At 30.9% G+C, this 21,982-nt stretch overlaps 3 protein-coding genes across 3 annotated transcripts; 2 read left to right on the top strand and 1 right to left on the bottom strand.

The window, feature by feature from the left end:
• Positions 1 to 793: 793 nt before the first annotated feature.
• Positions 794 to 3,809, top strand: LOC103832466 (protein DETOXIFICATION 16). The gene is made up of 8 exons (XM_018655696.2): positions 794 to 1,045; positions 1,568 to 2,112; positions 2,472 to 2,558; positions 2,653 to 2,709; positions 2,798 to 3,036; positions 3,119 to 3,237; positions 3,346 to 3,432; positions 3,511 to 3,809. The coding sequence occupies exons 1-8, from the start codon at positions 794 to 796 to the stop codon at positions 3,577 to 3,579; spliced, it is 1,455 nt and encodes a 484-aa protein (XP_018511212.1). The 3' UTR covers positions 3,580 to 3,809.
• Positions 3,810 to 12,984: 9,175 nt separating this feature from the next.
• LOC103832477 lies at positions 12,985 to 15,254 on the top strand. Its single transcript, XM_009108493.3, has 2 exons — positions 12,985 to 13,392; positions 13,823 to 15,254. Exons 1-2 carry the CDS (start codon positions 13,309 to 13,311, stop codon positions 14,960 to 14,962), a joined length of 1,224 nt encoding a protein of 407 aa, XP_009106741.1. The 5' UTR covers positions 12,985 to 13,308; the 3' UTR covers positions 14,963 to 15,254.
• A 70-nt stretch (positions 15,255 to 15,324) lies between these two features.
• On the bottom strand, positions 15,325 to 21,312 carry LOC103832488. Its single transcript, XM_009108505.3, has 2 exons — positions 20,621 to 21,312; positions 15,325 to 16,473 (listed from the first exon to the last, which is right to left on the bottom strand). The coding sequence occupies exon 2, from the start codon at positions 16,273 to 16,275 to the stop codon at positions 15,562 to 15,564; it is 714 nt and encodes a 237-aa protein (XP_009106753.1). The 5' UTR covers positions 16,276 to 16,473; positions 20,621 to 21,312; the 3' UTR covers positions 15,325 to 15,561.
• Between the last annotated feature and the right edge of the window lie 670 nt (positions 21,313 to 21,982).

Raw genomic sequence — 21,982 nt, 5'->3', positions numbered from 1 at the left:
GAAGTGAACTATTAAAATTTAATTTGTGGTGCGAGAAGAATAAGATGAACGATTACAGTTGAGCAAAAATGAAGCGTTCAGTGCTAAGATTCTTGCCTTCAAGAGTTCGTAAAATGGGGTTCAATTAAAGAAAAAATAAACATAAAACCCGAAAAGATACAAAATCCATTGTTTTTCCCATATCTATGACCGTCACTTCCTCTTCCTCCCTAACTAATACATAGTTACCGCCACCGTAATCACCATCATCGTCGATGCCATAACCACCATCACTGTAACAATATATTTTATTTTATTTTTCATTTAAGTGATACATGATCTTTATGTGTTATCACCGTTAACCGTTTTAGAAAAAGGAAAAAACCGGAAAAAGAGAAAAAATTATAGAAAATCTAATTATGTCAACATCATTGTCATATTCTTAATTTTCTCTTAAAATTGGCTATTACACAAATTAACCCTTGGTTATTTGGATCCAAATATATATTTATTCCGAAGCCTAAAAGAAATTCTTAAAGCTGAATTTTGAAACAAATAAAAACATAGCCTACAATATGAGTGGGTGACATACACTAATTTATAATTTAAAGCTGCATGTCCTTGTGTCAAATAGCCGGATATTACAATTGACCAATATGAAAACAAATAAAAAGTACTAGTGCCCACTCCCCACACACCACACATCAGTAGAGAGAGAGAGAGACCAAACCAAACACAATAACCCCTTAAAGCATGAAAGATCCTTGTTACTCGTCATTATCTTTTGCTATTTATTTGCCTAGATTAAAAGACAATGAGGGAAGAGAGAGAAACAGGAAATAATGTATTATCATGGCCTCTAATCGGAGAGAAAGAGAAGAAAAGTAGTGTAAAAGAAGAAGTGAAGAAGCAGCTATGGCTATCGGGTCCACTAATCGGCGTCAGTCTTCTTCAGTTTTGCCTTCAAGTCATCTCTGTCATGTTCGTCGGCCATCTTGGCTCTCTTCCTCTTTCTGCTGCCTCCATCGCCACCTCTTTTGCCTCCGTCACCGGCTTCAGTTTCCTCGTTAGTTTTTTCACTTTCACTTTACATATATCTCATATTGATTTCTACTTAAGCATGTATCTTAATTTATTGAAATTTGATCATAGGAAATTAGCGAATTCTAAACTGATTGGCTAAAGGGTAACTTTATTTCCTTTCTTATGCACCTTTGGATTTTAATCTACCTTTTAAACCATTAAAGTTATATATTATGGACATATCAGGTCACTTTGTTTGAATATTCAACTTGCGTATGCATTTTTGCTACCACTCCTTTTGAATTTTAATAACGACAAAAACAATTGTCATTTTACGGACAAAAGTAAAAACGCCAAGCTATCAAAGTCTTCTTAAAACATTGTGCATAAATTTTTTCCCCTTTTCCTACTTAAACTTGAAGCCAATATGTAACATTAAAACAGTGAAAGATGTCATTATATCAAAGTTTAATATTCACGTATTTGTTTACAAATTGCGTTAACAGAAACTTGTGAAGCAAGAAAACTACACTAAATCCACCATTTTTCATTTCCTCATGAACAGATGGGAACAGCAAGTGCGTTAGATACCCTTTGTGGCCAATCATTCGGAGCAAAGATGTATGGAATGTTGGGGATACAAATGCAAAGAGCAATGTTTGTTCTTACACTACTCTCTGTTCCTATCTCCATCATTTGGTTTAACACAGAACACCTTCTTCTCTTCGTCGGACAAGACAAATCCATTGCTACACTCGCTGGCTCCTACGCAAGATTCATGATCCCAAGCATATTTGCCTATGGTCTACTTCAATGCTTTAACAGGTTTTTGCAGGCACAAAACAATGTGTTTCCTGTGGTCATCTGCTCTGGAATCACCACCTGTCTTCATGTCCTCCTATGTTGGGTCTTGGTTTTGAAATCCGGTTTAGGTTTTAAAGGAGCTGCTGTGGCTAACACTATCTCGTATTGGCTTAATGTCGTACTCTTGTTCTGTTACGTAAAGTTATCGCCTTCTTGCTCACTGACTTGGACCGGTTTCTCTAAGGAGGCTCTACACGACATCCTCCCTTTTATGAGACTAGCTATTCCTTCTGCACTTATGGTCTGGTAAGTGGTAAGTAAAAAAAATAACAAGAGATAACAAACTTTTATAAATACTCTCAAATAATTTCTAAAATAACATTTAAAAGTTAAAAAGGCTTTTATATAATATTTGGGTTTATGTTTAGTAATCAGTGTTTATGGTTTAGTATTTATGGGATGGTGGGATTAGAGTTTATAATTAAGAGTAATTTAGTTTTTTCCCCTAAAAATGAGTGCTATTTTTGAGATTTTGTCTCTTAAATACTAAATTTATGATATTTAAAATGTATTGTATTGGCGAGTTACCCGGAATAACTAGTCTGCTTGCGGTCAACGGGTCAAGAACGCCTTTTTGTTCACAAGTTAGATTTGTTTGAGTGCAGCTTAGAGATGTGGTCCTTTGAGCTTCTGGTTCTCTTATCAGGACTGCTTCCAAACCCGGTTCTCGAAACTTCTGTTCTCTCAATCTGGTAAGAACAAAACTTATAACTGAATATATTTATCTTCCTAATCCAAGAGTATTTAGTTAAATTTTGGGAGTAACTAAATTTTGTTTACGTGCAGCCTTAATACAGCAGGAACAGTATGGATGATCCCGTTTGGGCTTAGTGGTGCTGCAAGGTAATTAAACATATATAACCCAAATCACGTAACCTTAATATCAAACTCATTATAAAACTATATCGAATTTCCTTTAAAATACTTGCAGTACGAGGGTGTCAAACGAGCTAGGAGCGGGGAATCCAAGAGTGGCTAAGCTTGCGGTGCGTGTGGTCATTTGCATCGCAATCGCAGAAAGTATAGTGATTGGATTGGTTTTGATACTGATAAGGAATATATGGGGAATGGCTTACAGTAGTGAACCGGAAGTAGTCACCTATGTAGCCTCATTGATGCCGATTCTGGCCTTAGGCAATTTTCTTGACAGTCTTCAGTGTGTTCTCTCAGGTTCCTTTTCTTTCTTTGCGTACAAGTAGAGACACTTGGTTAAGTATGGTTATTGCTAATTAATTTTTTCCTGGTTTAATAGGGGTTGCCAGAGGATGTGGATGGCAGAAGATAGGAGCATTCATAAATCTTGGATCATATTATTTTGTTGGAGTACCTTCAGGCTTGTTACTTGGTTTTCACTTTCACGTTGGTGGTCGGGTAAATTAAAATTAAATCAACTCAAATTCATAACCTTTTCTCCAAAATAACCATTAATTTTAACTGTAGTAATCTAAAAGAAAATGTGATAATCATTTTGATATGAAGGGCCTTTGGCTTGGAATCATATGCGCATTGGTTGTTCAAGTTATATGTCTTTCACTTGTCACCGTCTTTACGAATTGGGATGAAGAGGTAAGAAAAAAGCTTTGTTGTTCACTTACTGTTTTACCTATAACTAATATATGATAATTCTGTAATTTTAATGGATAGGCCAAGAAAGCAACAAAAAGAGTCGAGTCTTCTTCAGGTGTGAGGGATGCTCCTCCAATGGATCCATAATTGTTGTCATTCTGCTCTTCTTTGGCTTGGCCTATCTCACTCTTCGTCACTCACGGCCAGCTTCTCTCTGTTTTGTTAACTCTCTTTGTTATTTGTGTTTCATCATCCAAAAGCACACTCACTCCCTCACTCTTTGTTCTCACTTGTGTATAATCATAACACAAGCTCACACTCTCTCTTTACTCTCTAACGTTTCATCACTCACGGCCAGCTTCTCTCTGTTTTGTTAACTCTCTTTATTACTTGTGTTTAATCATCCAAAAGCACACTCACTCCCTCACTCTTTGTTCTCACTTGTGTATAATCATAACACAAGCTCACACTCTCTCTTTACTCTCTAACATTTTTTTTTTGTTTGTATAGAGAGAAGAGAGAACACTTTGTATGTCTACATCTTTTAAGTTTTTAACTCTTTTTCATTAATTCTTCTTCAAACACAACCATACATACTTATAGTAGATTTCTCTACTAACTCCACTTACTCTCCCTTACACTTATAGCTTTACCTACTCCCACTTGTCCATGCCTCTATATTAGGCCATAGACTAATTCCACAAGCAAACTTATCTTATTCTAACAAATTCAACTTAACTTAGTTAGCTTTGCAACTAACTAGATATCTTATTCTTCTTGTTGTGTAACTTCTAGTTACACAACAGAAGTTACACAACCAAGTTTTCTTCCTTGACTTCTTGTTCTTCCTCCTTTCTTGCTTTTCACGTTTCTTCTTCTTCTTCCATTCCTTTGCAGCTTCTTCTAGGCTACTCTTCTTATTCTTCTTTTGTAGTATTTAATCAAAGGTTCAATCTCAATATCCCCCCCCCCCCCCCCCCCCACACACACACAATTTGTGATATAAATTTTATCAAGTTTGCAGTTTTGCAAATATCTTCAAAGTTTCACTTTTTTTTTCCAAATTTCTTAGTTGTACTGACCTCGAGAATTATGTTATGGTTGTATCAGTTATATTCAGTTTTCTACAATTATTTCTCATCTAACCATGTAATAATGTAGTTAATTCATGAAATATATAATTTTTATGGATCCACAAAGCCAATATTAACAGAAAGTTAAAGGTAATACTTGTAAACAAGCATCACAATTTTTAATAGAATTATTATTTTTAATAGATTTTGTTTTGGGCACCAATTCAAAATTTTCAAACCCCCCCCCCCCACACACACAATTTGTGATATAAGTTTTATCAAGTTTGCAGTTTTGCAAATATCTTCAAAGTTTCACTTTTTTTTTCCAAATTTCTTAGTTGTACTGATCTCAAGAGAATTATGTTATGGTTGTATCAGTTATATTCAGTTTTCTACAATTATTTCTCATCTAACCATGTAATAATCTAGTTAATTCATGAAATATATAATTTTTATGGATCCACAAAGTCAATATTAACAGAAAGTTAAAGGTAATACTTGTAAACAATCAAACAAGCATAACAATTTTTAATAGAATTATTATTTTCAATTTAAATCACAAATATTTTTAAAATTATTATAATAATATGTGCATACTTGTAAACAAGCAAACACGTTTAGAATTTTATCTCCATTACTATTCTTTTTTTTGGATTTTTAGCAGTTTTACTAAATTTCACTCAGTTATACAACCATAAAAACACAAACATTAAAATGTATATCATGAACTGCTATGTGTTTTCCTCTTGAAGCTGCAGAGGAAAACACTTATACACAAACTTTTCTTTGAACCAGAGTGATGAGAGTTTTAGCATTTTGCATTTCCATGTGGAGTTTTCTACAATCATTTCTCATCTAACCATATAATAATAGAGTTAATTTTATGAAATATACAAATTTTAAAGTATTAGAAGGACAATATTAATAATGTAATCCTCAAAGTTGTTCACAATTATTAGAATTATACATGTATACTTGTAAACAAACAAACAAGTGTATAATTTTATCTTCAAAGTTGTAGAGTACGTTATAATTGCATTAACTTGATAGAAGTTCAAATTACATGTAATACCGAATCCCTAGAACTATGACAACATGGATTAAACAACAACCTACAACTATCCTTCTATTATTGGTTCCTTCAGTTCTCATGGTCGCTTTGAGAATTTGAAGCTCTTCTTCTAGCACACGAACTTGGTAGTCCAACTGTTGCATCTCATACTTGAATGCCTCATGGAACCATCTGAAGACATGATTTTTGTTCATAAGCTACAAAATAGAGAAATTAATGGCGGTTTAGACAACGTGAAACACTAATAACTAAAACTGAATGTTTTTTTTCATTTGAGTCGCATGGCAACATCGATAATATTGGCAGTAAGGGTTTGGATCGGATTTGGAGATGAGCTCGATGACACCCGAACCGCAGTAACACCTAATAGGGATCCCTTGAGTTCTGACTCTTGTCCAACCACCACTCGTGGAAGAGGAACCCGATGATTGCTCATTATGTAGAGAGAGAGAGATGAGATGAGTTCATAAAATTATTATAATATTTTGAATAAATTATCTTGCGCATGATATTTGTTATACAGTCTGACTTATATCTTTACTCATAAGTTTATAAAATTATTATTATATTTTGAATAAATATATACACTTTCAACATATTTCCGCTTTTAGTTTTTTTACAAAATTTTTACTTCTATGACTTTATATGATTTCGTTTCCACGTACCCGGTTCTGATTTCATGTAATATAAATTAATACTTTAGCTCTAAAAAATAGAATTTTAGTTAGATGTAAGTCATCTAACTAAAATGTAAGAAGAACAAAAGAAAATGAGTAGATTTGTTTTCTTTATTAAGTTAAAAGGAGAAAAACAATCAAAAATGGAAAAGGTAAGAAAAGAGAGGTAAGGAGTTCTTTTTTCGCTAAATTTTTTTAATTCAATATTGTTTTTCAAACACAATAACATAAAATTTGATATGATGCACACCGTCAACAGAGCCAAAACAAATTATTGAAAAACAATCTAACCCGTTAGAAAATATGATTTGACAAATATGACAAAAAAAAAATCATTGATGAAGTCCAAAACAAAATTTTTGGATGTTGCCAATACATTGATATCAAAATGATCTTGTTCCGCGCTTTTTAACAATTGAAATTGTTTCCAGCTTCACAACGGGATGCAATCACTTCCATTACCTGTTTTTAGATGAAAATAGATCTTTTTATTTGGTTTAAATGGTTTCGGAAGAGATCCCTTCCGAAAAAATTATATGGAACTCTGCGAACAATTTCGATATCCGTCGACAATCTGCGATAAACATTACAACGAAGATCAGAACAAAACGAATATATATCTGATTTAAAAAATCGTCGGAAAACAAAAATATTCCAAAAATTTTAGAAAAACACAACCAAAATGAAGTCATAGTAATTGCTGACAAAAATAAAATGAAGTCATCCCTTATATACTAATTGAGAAATATTACACATTGTTTTGTAGCCACGTGTCACCATGAGAATGAAATTCAGAATTCTTAGATAAATAGGTTGGTCCATCTTATTTAGATTATACTTTTTATTAAACTAACTATTCAATTGATAAATAGTATACAAAAGAATATTCTCGCACTTTCCTTAAATAAAAACTACGGAATTACCTAATATTATTAACATATATACGATAATCAATAATTATGAATAATAAATATTTGATAATAATTTTGTATCTTAGCTTTTTTTTTTGTTTAATTTTATATTATTAAAAGATATTAAACAACCACATTAATCATATAATAAAAAAATTCTTATATGTTATATTTTGAATTTATAAAACGACTATAAATTACTAAAATCGTTAAATGCCTCACACTAAATTTTTGTGATCAATGGTTTTACTTTTGTTTTGTAATAACAAGATACAAATGATCATAAATCGTATGAATATGAAGTATCATTTACCAGATATTCATATTATATAAGTTTTAAAATTAAACATATAACATAGAAAAATAATTAAATATGATAATTTCTAAATTTGTATTGAAAAATTATTGAAACCTTAGTATTTTAATTTTGAAATTTGCATTAAAAAATCGTCATTAAAAATTTTGTGCTTATCATATGAGTATGAATTCTCAATAATAAATATTTATATTAAAATATAATATCTATGTTCATGTCATTGAAATTTAGTTATATACCTTATAAAATAAATAAAATGATTGTTTTGATTTACCAAAAAAGTATTGTAAATAACAAGATGTATTGTTTTGATTTGTGAATTTACTCTAATTTAATTATATACATAATACGTAAATAAATATAAATAAATAATAGTAGATAAAAATTAGTTATATATATAAAATTTATCCTGCGCAATTGCGCGGATATTAAGTTAGTAGTAATAAAATAACATAAAAACTATTAAGGCCAAGTCCAATCGAACGCTATAACTGTAAAATAGTGCAACATTTGCAGTTTTCTCTCTCCAACCACACGGTAAAAAGAACTGTATTTTAGTGTGATTCCCTTTTCAGCTACAGTGTCACACTATATTTGGTGTTGCACTGTAGCAACGGCAAACTTTTTTTTTTTTCAAAACTGTTTATTTATATATTATTTACCTATAATTTATGTATCTTATTATCTTTATAACAGGATATGATATTTAAATAAAGTAAATATGTCATATTTGTTTTGTTATCTTTTTAGTTTATTTAATATAAAATATTAATTTATTAAAAACAAATAAAAACTAGTTGATTTATATAACAAAATTTAATTTAAACACTGAAAATTAAAACTAAAAAAACAGCATAAAAGATAAAACTGCATACAATCAGATAGCATAATCTAGCTTTTGTAAAGTTTTTTTAATTCTTAAATTTTGTATAATGTACTCTAGCTTTTATTATGTGTTTTTAATTGTTAAATATAAGAGTTTGTTTTAATAATAATATTTTAATATAAATTTTGTCATGTAATATATTTATATTTAAATTAGAAATATTTTTTAAAAAGGTGAAATTAAAATATTATTTAAATTAATATTGTTTTAGGGCCAATTTGTGAAATAACCAAAAAAAATCAAAATTAGATTTTTAGAGAGAGGGATGAGAGCTAAAAAATTATTACTAAACAATAAAAAAACTAAGAAAATCATGTTTAATAATATAATAATAAAAAATATTCCTTTTAGTATAATATTTGGTGTTGTGGTTGGAGAGTTAAAAATTTTTAATGTTAAAACTACACTAAAATAGTGTAATCTTGACACTAAAATAGTGTCATGGATTGAAGATGTCCTAAACGAATTCTAGCACCGGTGCTACAAAAACCATTGGCGCGGACACAAAATAAATCTTTCTTCTTGGTATTATTAAAAAATATATATAAAAAGAGGTTCACACACAAACATGGTTTGGTTTGATTCAAAAGCCATCACGCCCAACTCACCACACAAAATGGTGTGCGCACGTGGGCACATTTATTTATTATTTTTTTTATCCGGCCTTTTTCCATATATGTAAGTTATTTTTCCCATCTATATATATAAAGGGGAGTTTTCTCTCACCTCCTTGTGCCACATCATCAATCTGCTTGGGGCATTTTGTGACACCTGTTGTCATATTGTTCGATCATCTCGCGTTTGCTGGTGAGTTATGTTGTATGGGCCTCAATTAGTTACATGTTGGGTCTTCAATGAAAACCGTGACCCAGTTACCTAATTTTGTTCTGGCTCACTCACCAAGTATCAATGCCAACATAAGTTCTTCGTCGTTGTGGTGTCAAGCGTAACCGTCAGATCGTCTCCGTCCCAATTCAGTCAACATAGTAATTGATAGTGATAATGGGGTAATCAATAGAACCCACTGTCTCCTCATCAGTTAAGATCGCGTTAAGGTGCTCGTGAGGAATCACTGATCTTCTTTGAATCATACTCTCGCCAAAACCCTAGCACCAGATCTTCCACGAATGTCGATTACTCAGGTCTACTTTTCCAATTGAAAGGTTGTTCGTTGCAAGCAGCTAGATACGACACGTTTTCTTTTTAAATGCAGATGCTTTTGTTTTAAAAGTTACAGTAGAATAAAGGAGTTGTGCTTTTGTTATTACGAACCCAACTTGAACTGTCTATTGTCTTTTTGGTTCAGTTGTTATTGTTAATGTAAATACTTATCTTTTAATGTATGCATGGCAGGTTCTAACCAGACCTGGAAAAAGTGGGGGAGGGGGAAGAATCAAGAGACTCAAAGGCCTACAAAGATTCCAGAGAATGGTCGTCTTTGTGTTTTACTTTGTTCTGATCCTGGCCAGAAGAACGAATGATGGTCTGATAGCGATTGAGGAATTTCCTGCACGTTTGATTTATGGTAAGCCCACTTTTAGGATTAATCCTAAGATTTGTAACTTTCACGAAATTCATGTTCACAGCGGATAAAAGTAAACTGTACATAGTAGTCAATTTTTGGACATCAACCAAAGCAAGGATCAGTTTTCATTGAGCAGTACCAGATATTGTTGTAGTTTGTTGGGTCGCTAACCAAACACTATTGTCATCTGGAGAGGTTGCCAGCAGTTCAAGTTATATGATCGCTTTTAAGTAATACAGGCACCAGAAACTCTATAAATTAATTATAAGTAATACATGCAGGAGAAACTCTATAAATTAATAACACGACAAATTAATAAATTTTGTTGATTTCGATTTAGGTGAAGATATAAATCAATAAAATAATATTTTTGAAAAACGTTTATGTAAAAATATGAACTCATTAAACTCATAAATTAATAATTTATATTTATATAATTATATAAAAATATTATGTTATTTATTTTATATTCACAATGGTGTCTATTCTATTTTCTTTGACACTTTAAAATATTTTTTAATATTTAATAAAGTATACATAGAACTTATCTAAAATTTATGATATCTAAACATTCAGCTCGAATAAAACGTAACCACTATCACTATTATCACTAACCACTATCAAAATGGATTAAAAAATAATTTTGAACTCATTAGAACATTAACCTTACGAAACCGGCGCGTAGCGCCGGAATACCACTAGTTGACTATAAACAAAAGTTCATCAAACCATAAAGACACTAATATACTGTGAACTAAAAAGTAAAGTTTAGAACCAGAAGACAAAAAAACTGCAATTCAAAATTATTTTTTTCTCCGCGTGAAATAATGCAACAGACGTTAAAATGAAGAATAAGAAACACAAATTTAGATGAATCATATGGGTTATTATGAGAACCCGATCTTGGATCCGGCGTACGGCTGAGAGAGAAAGTAGATCTGATTTTGGGTTCGACGTACGGCCAGTGCGTGAGCGAGCGTACCGTCGCTGGAACCTTTCGTTTTCTTTTGAGAAAATTCCCCTGCTTCTCCCTCGCCTCCTTTCCCTATCGCCTTGTCGGAACTCGGTCTAGGCCTCATCCGTCGTCGTCATCTCGAGGAGTGACGAGCTCTGATGTGTCCCGGTGGATCGATCGATGGATGTTTCACCGGGGGTGGCTTGAAGGGGGGGGGGGGGGGGGGGGCGACGTCGTGGCTTGAAGTGATGGTTCACGGGGACGGCGGCGACCTTTCGGTTTCTAGGGTTTCTTTAGTTAGGCTTATAGGCCTTGTGTGTGTATTTTAAATTTGTTCTTAGTGATGAGTTTTGTATTTTTTTAGGTTTGTTCTTTTAATTAAAAAAAATATTGATGGCAAAAAAAAAGAAAGATGAGTCACATGGGATTCCAATGATGAATCAGCTATAATCGGTCCCCATCCCAAATGGCATATGCAGTTCATAAGGCTTGGTCAACTCTTGGCAAAGTCTAATATTTTCTTCTTTTTTGACTAATATTCATCCATATGAAAGGTTTACATTAAGAATTTAACTAATAAAGAAACTAAAAATAGCCACCAGACAACGTTATGAAAGTTCTAGAAATATACTTACATTTTATTTGTAATTGAACAGATACAACTAAATTATGTTGTCGTTGTTGTCAATAATTAAGATTTACTAGCGGCAATTTGTTAGTAATTTATTCTATTAAAAGAGAAGTAATTTTAATAAATCTATTTATAAAGGTTGTTTGGACTCTTTTATTTTTTTAGTCCAACCTATTATATATAACTAAATCTTATAACCAACCTATTTTATAGCAACCAAATAAAAATCTCCTACATTTAAATAAAACATATTACTGTTTATTGACTTTAAATATTATAATCTAAACTGTCGATTTATAGCCTTTTAAATATGTATGTAGGTTTTGTATGAACCATTGTTCTATTAGTAATGTTTATATAATATGTTTGTATCGAATGATGGTATGAAATTATTATAAACCAACATTCTACCTCATATAACAAGACTTTAATGAATCATATATTAGATATCTATTATTTAAATGAATCAGTGTTTTCATCACAAAAATATAACAAATTAGTGTTTTCATCAAAGCATTTTAACAACTTACAGGTTTGGTAAAATGTTCATATCTAAGAGAAAATTATATAAGAGTGTACATATATTTGAACAAAAAAAGAATACATACAAAATCTTAAATAAATTAATTCATGAATTATATAATTTAAATAAGTTATTTTTTTGACATCATATGATTTTGTAACATAATAATTTACAACATTTTCAAAATATTAATTCACAAATTTTATATATAATCCAAAGAAAAATCCGCGCTTTGATCTAGTTGCTAGTTATTAAAAAACGAAAATGGACCAATACTCCAATAGTTACTTGAAGGCTTGAAGCCAAAACTCAACAATATATTTTTTTTTTTTTTGACAACAACACTCAAACACTAATTAGAGTCTCCAGCCGATCTAGCAAGCTAAACCGGTGGAGTTGAATCGACATAAATCATAGCTGAAGGAGAACTCCTCGCACCACGTGCAAGCTTATCCGCCAAGGTATTTTGTGCTCTAGGGATATGTCTGATCCGAAAATGGGGGAAGAAAGTCTTACTTCGCTTGAATTCTTCCATGTGTGTAGAAAATGCAGGCCATTCTTCAGGTGTCGACAATACATTTATAAAACTCAACAATACAAATTCTGCAAATTAATTTTTGTTAAATTAATACATTTATTGGTTAAATTAGACTGAGTTAAAATATGAAACAGTTCAATAAATAAAAATAATTTTTTTTTAAATTTTTGAACATTATTAAAATATAAACTAGTGGTTAATATATACAAATTTTATGTATATTTAATTAAAATTTATTTTTTATTCTTTTATTTACATTGTATATATATGTTTTTATTACACCAAATATTTAATTAAAAACAAATTTTTTTAAAAAAAACTTCATCTTATTATAAATATAAAGAATTTATTTAATTTTTTTTTGAATATATTAAATTGAATTTTTAATAAATTAATAAAAAGTAATATACCGAGATTGTGCACAATGATGGAAATGATAAATCATTTTTTACATAAAAATAAGAAAGGGAAAAAGGAAAGCGCGTGGGATCGAACTGTGTATACTGATGACGTGGCAAGGGCATGTGGAAAATTGATTGAAAGCTGGACAAGATAACGACGGGAGAGAAAGAGTGGGACCCGGGAGAGATGAGAGAGCGACTCCCAAATCTCATATCATTCATTATACACAAACACTTTGCTTTTGATTTACTTTTTTTTGTTTTTCCTTCTAAGTTTAATTTAATTTTTCTTTCGAGATCCAAGTAGAGTAGCAGCGGTGTGTGAGTAGTAAATCTTAATGTGATTGTGGGTGAATCTGTAGTCGAAGATGAGAAACAGCGTTGAGACTGTGAACGCAGCCGCTACCGCCATCGTCACCGCCGAGTCTCGTGTTCAGCCCTCGTCTGTTCAGGTATTCTTCAATTCTTTTATTGATTTTCTGAGTTCGAAATGTGTCTCTCAGATCGTGATTCCGAGATCTGTAGCTTTTTGATTGAAAATTATTTGCACAGACTAAGATCATGATTTGTAGATCAGAGCGGGTAAGATTCAGTTTGCGCGATTTACTTTTATTTTCTTGGTGTCACGACTTTGTGATGATCTTTTACTACTTTATATCCTCGTAAAGGTTAAAAAAAAAAAAAGACACTTGTTTGGTTGCTTGATAAAGGTAAATTATTGGCCTTTTTCAATCTGATTGGCTTTACAAGGTCATAATAGCATTCAGTTCATGATTACAAAGGTCAATAAAGAGAAGTACTTTGTAAAGTTATGTTCATAATAGTTATTTCAAACTACTTTGGTGAAACAGTAGGGGGAATCTAATTTCTTGACTTTTACAGAAGAGAAGGTGGGGAAACTGTTGGAGCTTAAACTCTTGTTTTGGATCTCAAAAGAACAACACACGGATTGGTAACGCCGTCCTAGTACCTGAACCCATTGCATCCGGAGCTCCGGCGATTTCAATCCAAAACTCAACCACTTCGATAGCACCTCCTTCGTCTCCAGCGTCGTTTCTTCAGTCTGATCCCTCATCTGTCTCTCATACCCCTGTCGGTCCACTCTCTCATACATTCTCCCCTAAGGAACCTCAATCCGTCTTCTCTGCTGGACCATACGCTAACGAAACTCAACCCGTCACTCCTCCGGTCTTCTCCGCATTGATAACCGAACCATCCACTGCCTCTTTCACTCCACCTCCGGAATCATCACTCCATATAACCACGCCTTCTTCCCCTGAAGTTCCCTTTGCTCAGTTGCTTACATCTTCCTTGGAGCTTACTCGGAGGGATAGCAGCGGGACGAATCAAAAGTTCTCGTCTTCACACTACGAGTTTCGGTCCAACCAAGTGTGTCCGGGGAGTCCTGGTGGCGGTAACTTAATCTCCCCTGGCTCAGTGGTTTCAAACTCCGGTACTTCTTCTCCTTACCCCGGTAAATCACCCATGGTTGAGTTTCGTATCGGTGAGCCTCCAAAGTTCCTTGGTTTTGAGCATTTCACTGCTCGTAAATGGGGATCCAGGTTTGGTTCTGGGTCAATCACCCCTGTTGGCCACGGTTCAGGGATGGGTTCAGGGGCACTGACACCTAACGGTCCAGGGATGGTTTCTGGAAACAACACTGCATGGCCACAGATCTCTGAGGTCGAGTCTCTAGCTAATTCCGATCATGGGTCTGAAGTCATTGTAGCGGATCACAGAGTCTCTTTTGAGTTAACAGGCGAGGACGTTGCCCGTTGTCTTGCTAGCAAGCTGAACAGATCGCATGACAGAATGAACAACAATGACCGGATTGAGAAAGATGAGAGAAGAAGCATAGAGAGATTGTCAGGAGATAGAGAGACCGAACAGCAGAGGATCCATCAGCTCAGTTCCTCGTCGGTTGGATCTAGCAAAGAATTCAAATTTGATAACACGAAAGAAGAGAGTAGTGAGAAAGTCGCGGGGAACAGCTGGAGTTTCTTCCCGGGGTTACGATCTTAAAGTCAGCTAACAAAAGTAGCTTCTTTTACATTACCAAAGACTACATATATTAAAGAACCTGTATAACAAAACAAAACCATTTAACATGGCTCAGTGAGATGGTGAAGACAAAGGTAAGAGAGTGGGTTCTGACAACTTATATTATACACTGAATAAATAAGCTAGTTAGCTTTGGTTTTGCAATTGTTTTATGAACAACCTCTGTACTGATGTAATTAGGAACCTTGGAATATTATTTCATCTCGTTACATTGATATATCGATCGTTGTGAAATAAAAATTATATTTCGTTTATTTTATGTTAGTATCCCCCTACGGAAGTATTTTGAACTCTCTATAAAAAAGAGCTCTGACAAAAACAAGAATCAACTGAAACTGCTGAATTCATAAATAAAAGATTGTAAAAGAAGAAAGATAACAAAAGCTGGGTGATTAAACCGGCTAATACATTATTCTAAAGCTACCAGGAGATAAACCGGTATCAGATAACCAAAGAGATTGAACAACAAAACCCTTGAATTCACTTTTAGATCACGGTTAATCCTACGACCAAACCGAACTAGTTAAACAACAAAAGCTGGGATTGATCTTCAACCAGACTCAATTCTCCTTGCTGGAACCGTAATACCTCTTAAAAGCTCTGGGTAGATAAACCGGGATCAGAACACCAAAGAGATTAAACGACCAAACCCCTAAGTTCACCGCCGACAAAACTTTCCCGGCAAGCATCCGCCGCTCAGAAACCGTCCCCACCCCCGTGCCAGACGCTGGAGATTCCCTTGAGAACTCGTCCATAATCCACTCCACGAGAGTAAGGACCCTCCTAGCGTTGTAAACGATGGGTACGAGGATCCGAGCCGGAGAAGAGAAGCCAAACGTGGCCGCTAATCCCTCCATGAAAACCTGACTCGCCAGAAGGAACACGTGCGGAGCAGCTGCGCTCACACCGCGTTTATCGTCCTCGAGGAGTCCTTCGAAGATGTAGCAGATGGGAAGTAAGAGCCCCACGATCCCCGCGCAAGCTACATAGAAACGGAAAAACTTGTTGGTGGAGCTTGTGAGAGGCGCGTCTCGGTTCGGATTCTCGTGTGGAGGGAAGACTACTTTGGCGATGAAGAAGAAGTAGATGAAGGTGAGGAGTGCGAATAGAAAATCTATTATTGTGACGAGACCGCTTGCGGAGAGGACGAGGATTATTGCAAGGACGTTTAGTTGCCGGAACGAAAAGAATCCGGTGGTTTTTCCGACAGCGTGATGGTGTTCGTCTTTTGGCAAGGCTATGTCGTTATAAGTCGGACCGACACCTCCAGACATGGTTTCGGGGTTTGTGTAAGGCTCTTTCTGAGAAGAGATGATTCGTTTTGGTTTTCTTTTGCTCGGGAAATTGTGGCAAGTGAACAGTTTCGAGTGTCGAGGGAAGATAAAAGAGGGAAAGAAATGGACACGTGGAGGATGAGTGGAAGAGGTTTAGATACGTGGAGGATCGCGCAGAACCGGTGGGTTTGTTCTCTACTAGGGATTAACCCGGGCTACGCCCGGGATTTTTATTTTTTCTAATTTAAGTTGTTAAATTATTTATATTTAGGCTATGATATATATTTATATAAATGTTAAATGCATGTCATAATTAAAATTTATTTTTTAAATTTTAACACGTTAAATTAACATATTTTTTACTATTTAAATATTTTTTTGTAATTTTATTGGCTATCTAGTTGGAATAAATGTTTTAGAGATTTTATTAAACTGCAGTGTATTTTCGGATCGACCACATGCTCAACATTCGATCGATCCGTAAAAAGATGGTTGATCTCCTTGGCCAGGTAAGTACAATTTTAGCAAAAATATCTTTTATTTTCAAATATTAAATATATAACTATTCTTTTTAATATTTTTTTAGTTGTATTTTTTGATTAAATTATTGTATTATAATGGTTATGTAAATATTTTTTGTGATGTTTGAATTTGTGTTGTTCGTATACTTAACTTAGATGATATTGATGTTTAATAATTTATTGTTTTCTGGAAATAGAAAATAATGATATATCAAAACGTATCTAATACTTGTTAAATGATAGTATAATGTAAATTACATCCATTATTTGAAAATAACCATTTGTTGTTTTTATTTTATTTTAAATCAGAAATTATTTTTATTTAAAAACATTATTCATATATAATATAATAGTTTAAGTTTGGAAGATTAATATATATATATATAAATTATGTATATTTAAAAAAAAATAATTTAAGATATTATATATTGAGTATTTAAATAAAAGCTGAATTTCTTATCTTGAAATCAGATATTTATATTTTTTGTCTTCATGTTATACTCACCAATCCATCATTGATATTTATAACTGAGTATGTTTTTAAAAAAACTTAGTTTTAAGTAATAAACGAATTTAATAAATTAAATTCATCACCTATAATGTTCTGTAAACTATATTTGAAAACTCTCTAAAATTATATTTTAAGCATAATATTATTATTATTTAATTTAAGTTATTTTAAAGCATAATATATTTAATCTTAATGTAATTTCCCATTTTTAAAATTTGGTATTTACTTATATTATATATTTACTTATTATTTACTTTTCTTTATATTGTGTATTTCTATTTCTTATACTTTCTATTTACTAATAATTTTATATTTTAAGATTTATTTACATTTTAAGATAGATGTTTAAATACTAATGTACTTTTTCCATTTTTTTTAAATTGAGTATTTCCTTTTCTTATACTTTCTATTTACTTAATATCTATATTTTACATTTTAAGATAGATGTTTAATATTTAATGTACTATTTCCATTTCTTAAAAATTGTGCATTTACTTATTATTGTATATATAATTCGTATATTTATATATTTATAATATTTACTTATTGTTTATTTTTCTATATATTTAGTATTTCTCTTTCTTATACTTTATATTTAGTTAATGTCTATATTTTATATTTTATGATATATGTTTAAATCTTTACATATTTTTCCATTTTTAATGTAAAACGGCAATGTTTAATAGAAGAACTTGGACAAGTAGTCAAATAGTTATATTTATGTTTTTTTTTTCTTTTTTTTTATAAAATGGTAATGTTACATTATGAAGATAACCCGTTTTTTTAGTGAACAATGGTAATCTTACATATGTTTAATGTAGTTTTTCCATTTTTTTATGCTGTATGTTTACATATTTTTTATAATTTTCGAAAATAATAAAATTAAAATGTAAAACTATATTTTATGCCACGTGTCATCTTTCGAGATTATATTATATATTTACTTATTATTTATTTTTCTTTATATTGTGTATTTCTATTTCTTATACTTTCCATTTACTAATAATTTTATATTTTAACATTGATTTACATTTTAAGATAGATGTTTAAATATTAATGTACTTTTTCCATTTTTTTAAATTGTGTATTTCCTTTTCTTATACTTTCTATTTGCGTAATATCTATATTTTACATTTTAAGATAGATGTTTAAATCTTAATATACTTTTTCCATTGTTTTTAAGTTGTGTATTTCTTTTTCTTATATTTTCTATTTATTTAATATCTATATTTTACATTTTAAGATAGATGTTTAATATTTAATGTACTCTTTCCATTTTTTAAAAATTGTGCATTTACTTATTATTGTATATATAATTCTTATATTTATATATTTAGAATATTTACTTATTATTTATTTTTTATATATTGAGTATTTCTCTTTCTTATACTTTATATTGAGTTAATGTCTATATTTTATATTTTAAGATAGATGTTTAAATCTTTACGTATTTTTCCATTTTTAATGTAAAACGGCAATGTTTAATTGAAGAACTTGGACAAATAGTCAAATAGTTATATTTATGTTTTTTTTTTTTTTTATAAAATGGTAATGTTACATTATGAAGATAAACCGTTTTTTTAGTGAACAATGGTAATCTTACATATGTTTAATGTAGTTTTTCCATTTTTTTATATTGTATGTTTACATATTATTGTTATTTTTAAATGTAAAATGGTAATTTTACATATGTTTAATGTAGTATTTCCATTTTTTATGTTGCATGTTTACATATTATTTATTATTTTCGAAATTATATATAATTTGTTTTTTACAAAATAGTAATGTTACATTATGGAGATAAGCCGTCTTTTTTGTTTAGTGAAAAATTGTAATCTTACATATGTTTAATGTAGTGTTTCCATTTTTTATGTTGTATGTTTACATATTATTTTCTTAAATTAAAAATGTAAAATGTTAATCTTACATATGTTTAATGTAGTATTTCCATTTTTATGTTGTATGTTTTACATATATTTATTATTTTCGAAATTATATATAATGTTTTTTGTTTTTTTTATAAAACGGTAATGTTACATTATGGAGATAGACCGTCTTTTTTTTTGAAGTGAAAAATAGTAATCTTACATATGTTTAATGTAGTTTTTCCATTTTTTATGCTGTATGTTTACATATTTTTTATAATTTTCGAAAATAAGTAATATTAAAATGTAAAACTATATTTTATGTCACGTGTCATCTTTCGGGATTATATTATATATTTACTTATTATTTATTTTTCTTTATATTGTGTATTTCTATTTCTTATACTTTCTATTTACTAATAATTTTATATTTTAAGATTGATTTACATTTTAAGATAGATGTTTAAATACCAATGTACTTTTTCCATTTTTTTAAATTGTGTATTTCCTTTTCTTATACTTTCTATTTGCATAATATCTATATTTTACATTTTAAGATAGATGTTTAAATCTTAATATACTTTTTCCATTGTTTTTAAGTTGTGTATTTCTTTTTCTTATACTTTCTATTTACTTAATATCTATATTTTACATTTTAAAATAGATGTTTAATATTTAATGTACTCTTTCCATTTTTTTTAAAATTGTGCATTTACTTATTATTGTATATATAATTCGTATATTTATAATATTTACTTATTATTTATTTTTTTATATATTGAGTATTTCTCTTTCTTATACTTTATATTTAGTTAATGTCTATATTTTATATTTTAAGATAGATGTTTAAATATTTACGTATTTTTCCATTTTTAATGTAAAACGGCAATGTTTAATAGAAGAACTTGGACAAATAGTCAAATAGTTATATTTATGTTTTTTTTTCTTTTTTTTTATAAAGTGGTAATGTTACATTATGAAGATAAACCGTTTTTTAGTGAACAATGGTAATCTTACATATGTTTAATGTAAATTTTCCATTTTTTTATGTTGTATGTTTACATATTATTGTTATTTTTAAATGTAAAATAGTAATCTTACATATGTTCAATGTAGTATTTCCATTTTTATGTTGTATTTTTACATATATTTATTATTTTCGAAATTATATATAATGTTTTTTGTTTTTTTTTTATAAAACGGTAATGTTACATTTTGGAGATAAGCCGTCTTTTTTTTTTTATGTGAAAATAGTAATCTTACATATGTTTTATGTAGTTTTTCCATTTTTTATGCTGTATGTTTACATATTTTTTACAATTTTCGAAAATAAGTAATATTAAAATGTAAAACTATATTTTATGCCACGTGTCATCTTTCGGGAGAAATTTTTTCCACTGATGTGGACGCCCTATGGAGCCTCAAAAGTTCCCTTTTATTAGTAGAGATTGTCTATTTTAAAATGTTAACTGATAACATGTGCAGCAGCGGCATACTATAATCAACCTCTCATCTTTATTGGCTCCGATGATAACATGTAATATTAGCTTTGAACTATCATAAATATTATAATTCAATAATATTTACAGTAAATAGGGTAGAAACTATAGATTTGTTATGAAATAACTTATAATTTATAATATTAAAAAATTTAAATAAAAGTGAAATTTTATACTCGCATAAAGGAAATAACATTTATATAAGATGAATATCGAAAAAAATGTGTTATAAAAAGAAGAAGGGATGATGTATTACAATTGATCGAAATGATCGTATATATAGAAATGAAAAAGAAAAATTACTGTGCGTGCATAGTGACTGTGGGCTCTACATAGTAAATAATAATGCAAAATGTCAAGTTTCGGTGCATATTATTTTGACGTTGTTTTTTTCACGTTTATAAAACTTCCCTTTGGAGACCAGAGTCACTATCGTTTCTTGCTTAACGCCTTTGTTGCCTCGTTAAAAACCTTTCTAGGAAAACCCAATGGATAAAATCATAGTAAAGTAAAAAGAGTACAACTACGTAAGCTCCCACTCGAATGAGCAGTCATAGATCCTTCTGATGACGCATTCCAATGTTATGGACATGTTTTCTGAATACCGAAATCTGAAGTGATTTTGTGAAGAGGTCGGCTGCATTGTCGCATGATCGGACATATCTTACTTCAATCTCTTTCTTCTTCACAAGCTCTTGAGTGTATGAGAAGAATTTCAGATGGATATGCTCCGTTCTATCGCTTTTGATTCCTTTGTTTGAGCAACACATGCTAAATTATCTTCATATATAATAGTTGGCTCTGTATTTCCGTTAATCCCACTGCTTGAACAGATGTGTCGGCTTATTTATCTTAGTCATACACATTCTTTACTTGTTTCATGCAGTGCAATGATCTCAGCATGATTTGAAGAAGTAGCCACGAGCGTTTGTTTCTGAGAACGCTAAGATATAGCAATGCCTCCGATCGTAAAAACTTATCATGTTTGCGATCGGACTTTGTGTGGATCTGAAAGATATCCTGCATCTGCAAAACCGACCATTTGACCTTTTGAACTTTTAGGATAAAACAAGCCTAAATCAATGGTTCCTTGGAGGTAACGAAAAATATGTTTACTCCCATTCTAATGTCTTCGAGTTGGAGATGAGCTGAATCTTGCAAAAAGATTTACAGCAAATGATATATCAGGCCGTGTACAATTTGCAAGGTACATCAGCGCTCCAATTGCATTTAGATATGGTATTTCTGGACCAAATATCTCTTCTTTTGGTATAGTTCCTTTTAAAACGAAACAAAGAAACAACGACAACA

Source organism: Brassica rapa, chromosome A10, assembly GCF_000309985.2.
Source record: "Brassica rapa cultivar Chiifu-401-42 chromosome A10, CAAS_Brap_v3.01, whole genome shotgun sequence".
In the NCBI taxonomy this organism is placed as follows: Eukaryota; Viridiplantae; Streptophyta; class Magnoliopsida; order Brassicales; family Brassicaceae; genus Brassica; species Brassica rapa.
This window is presented reverse-complemented; position numbering and strand designations above follow the sequence as displayed.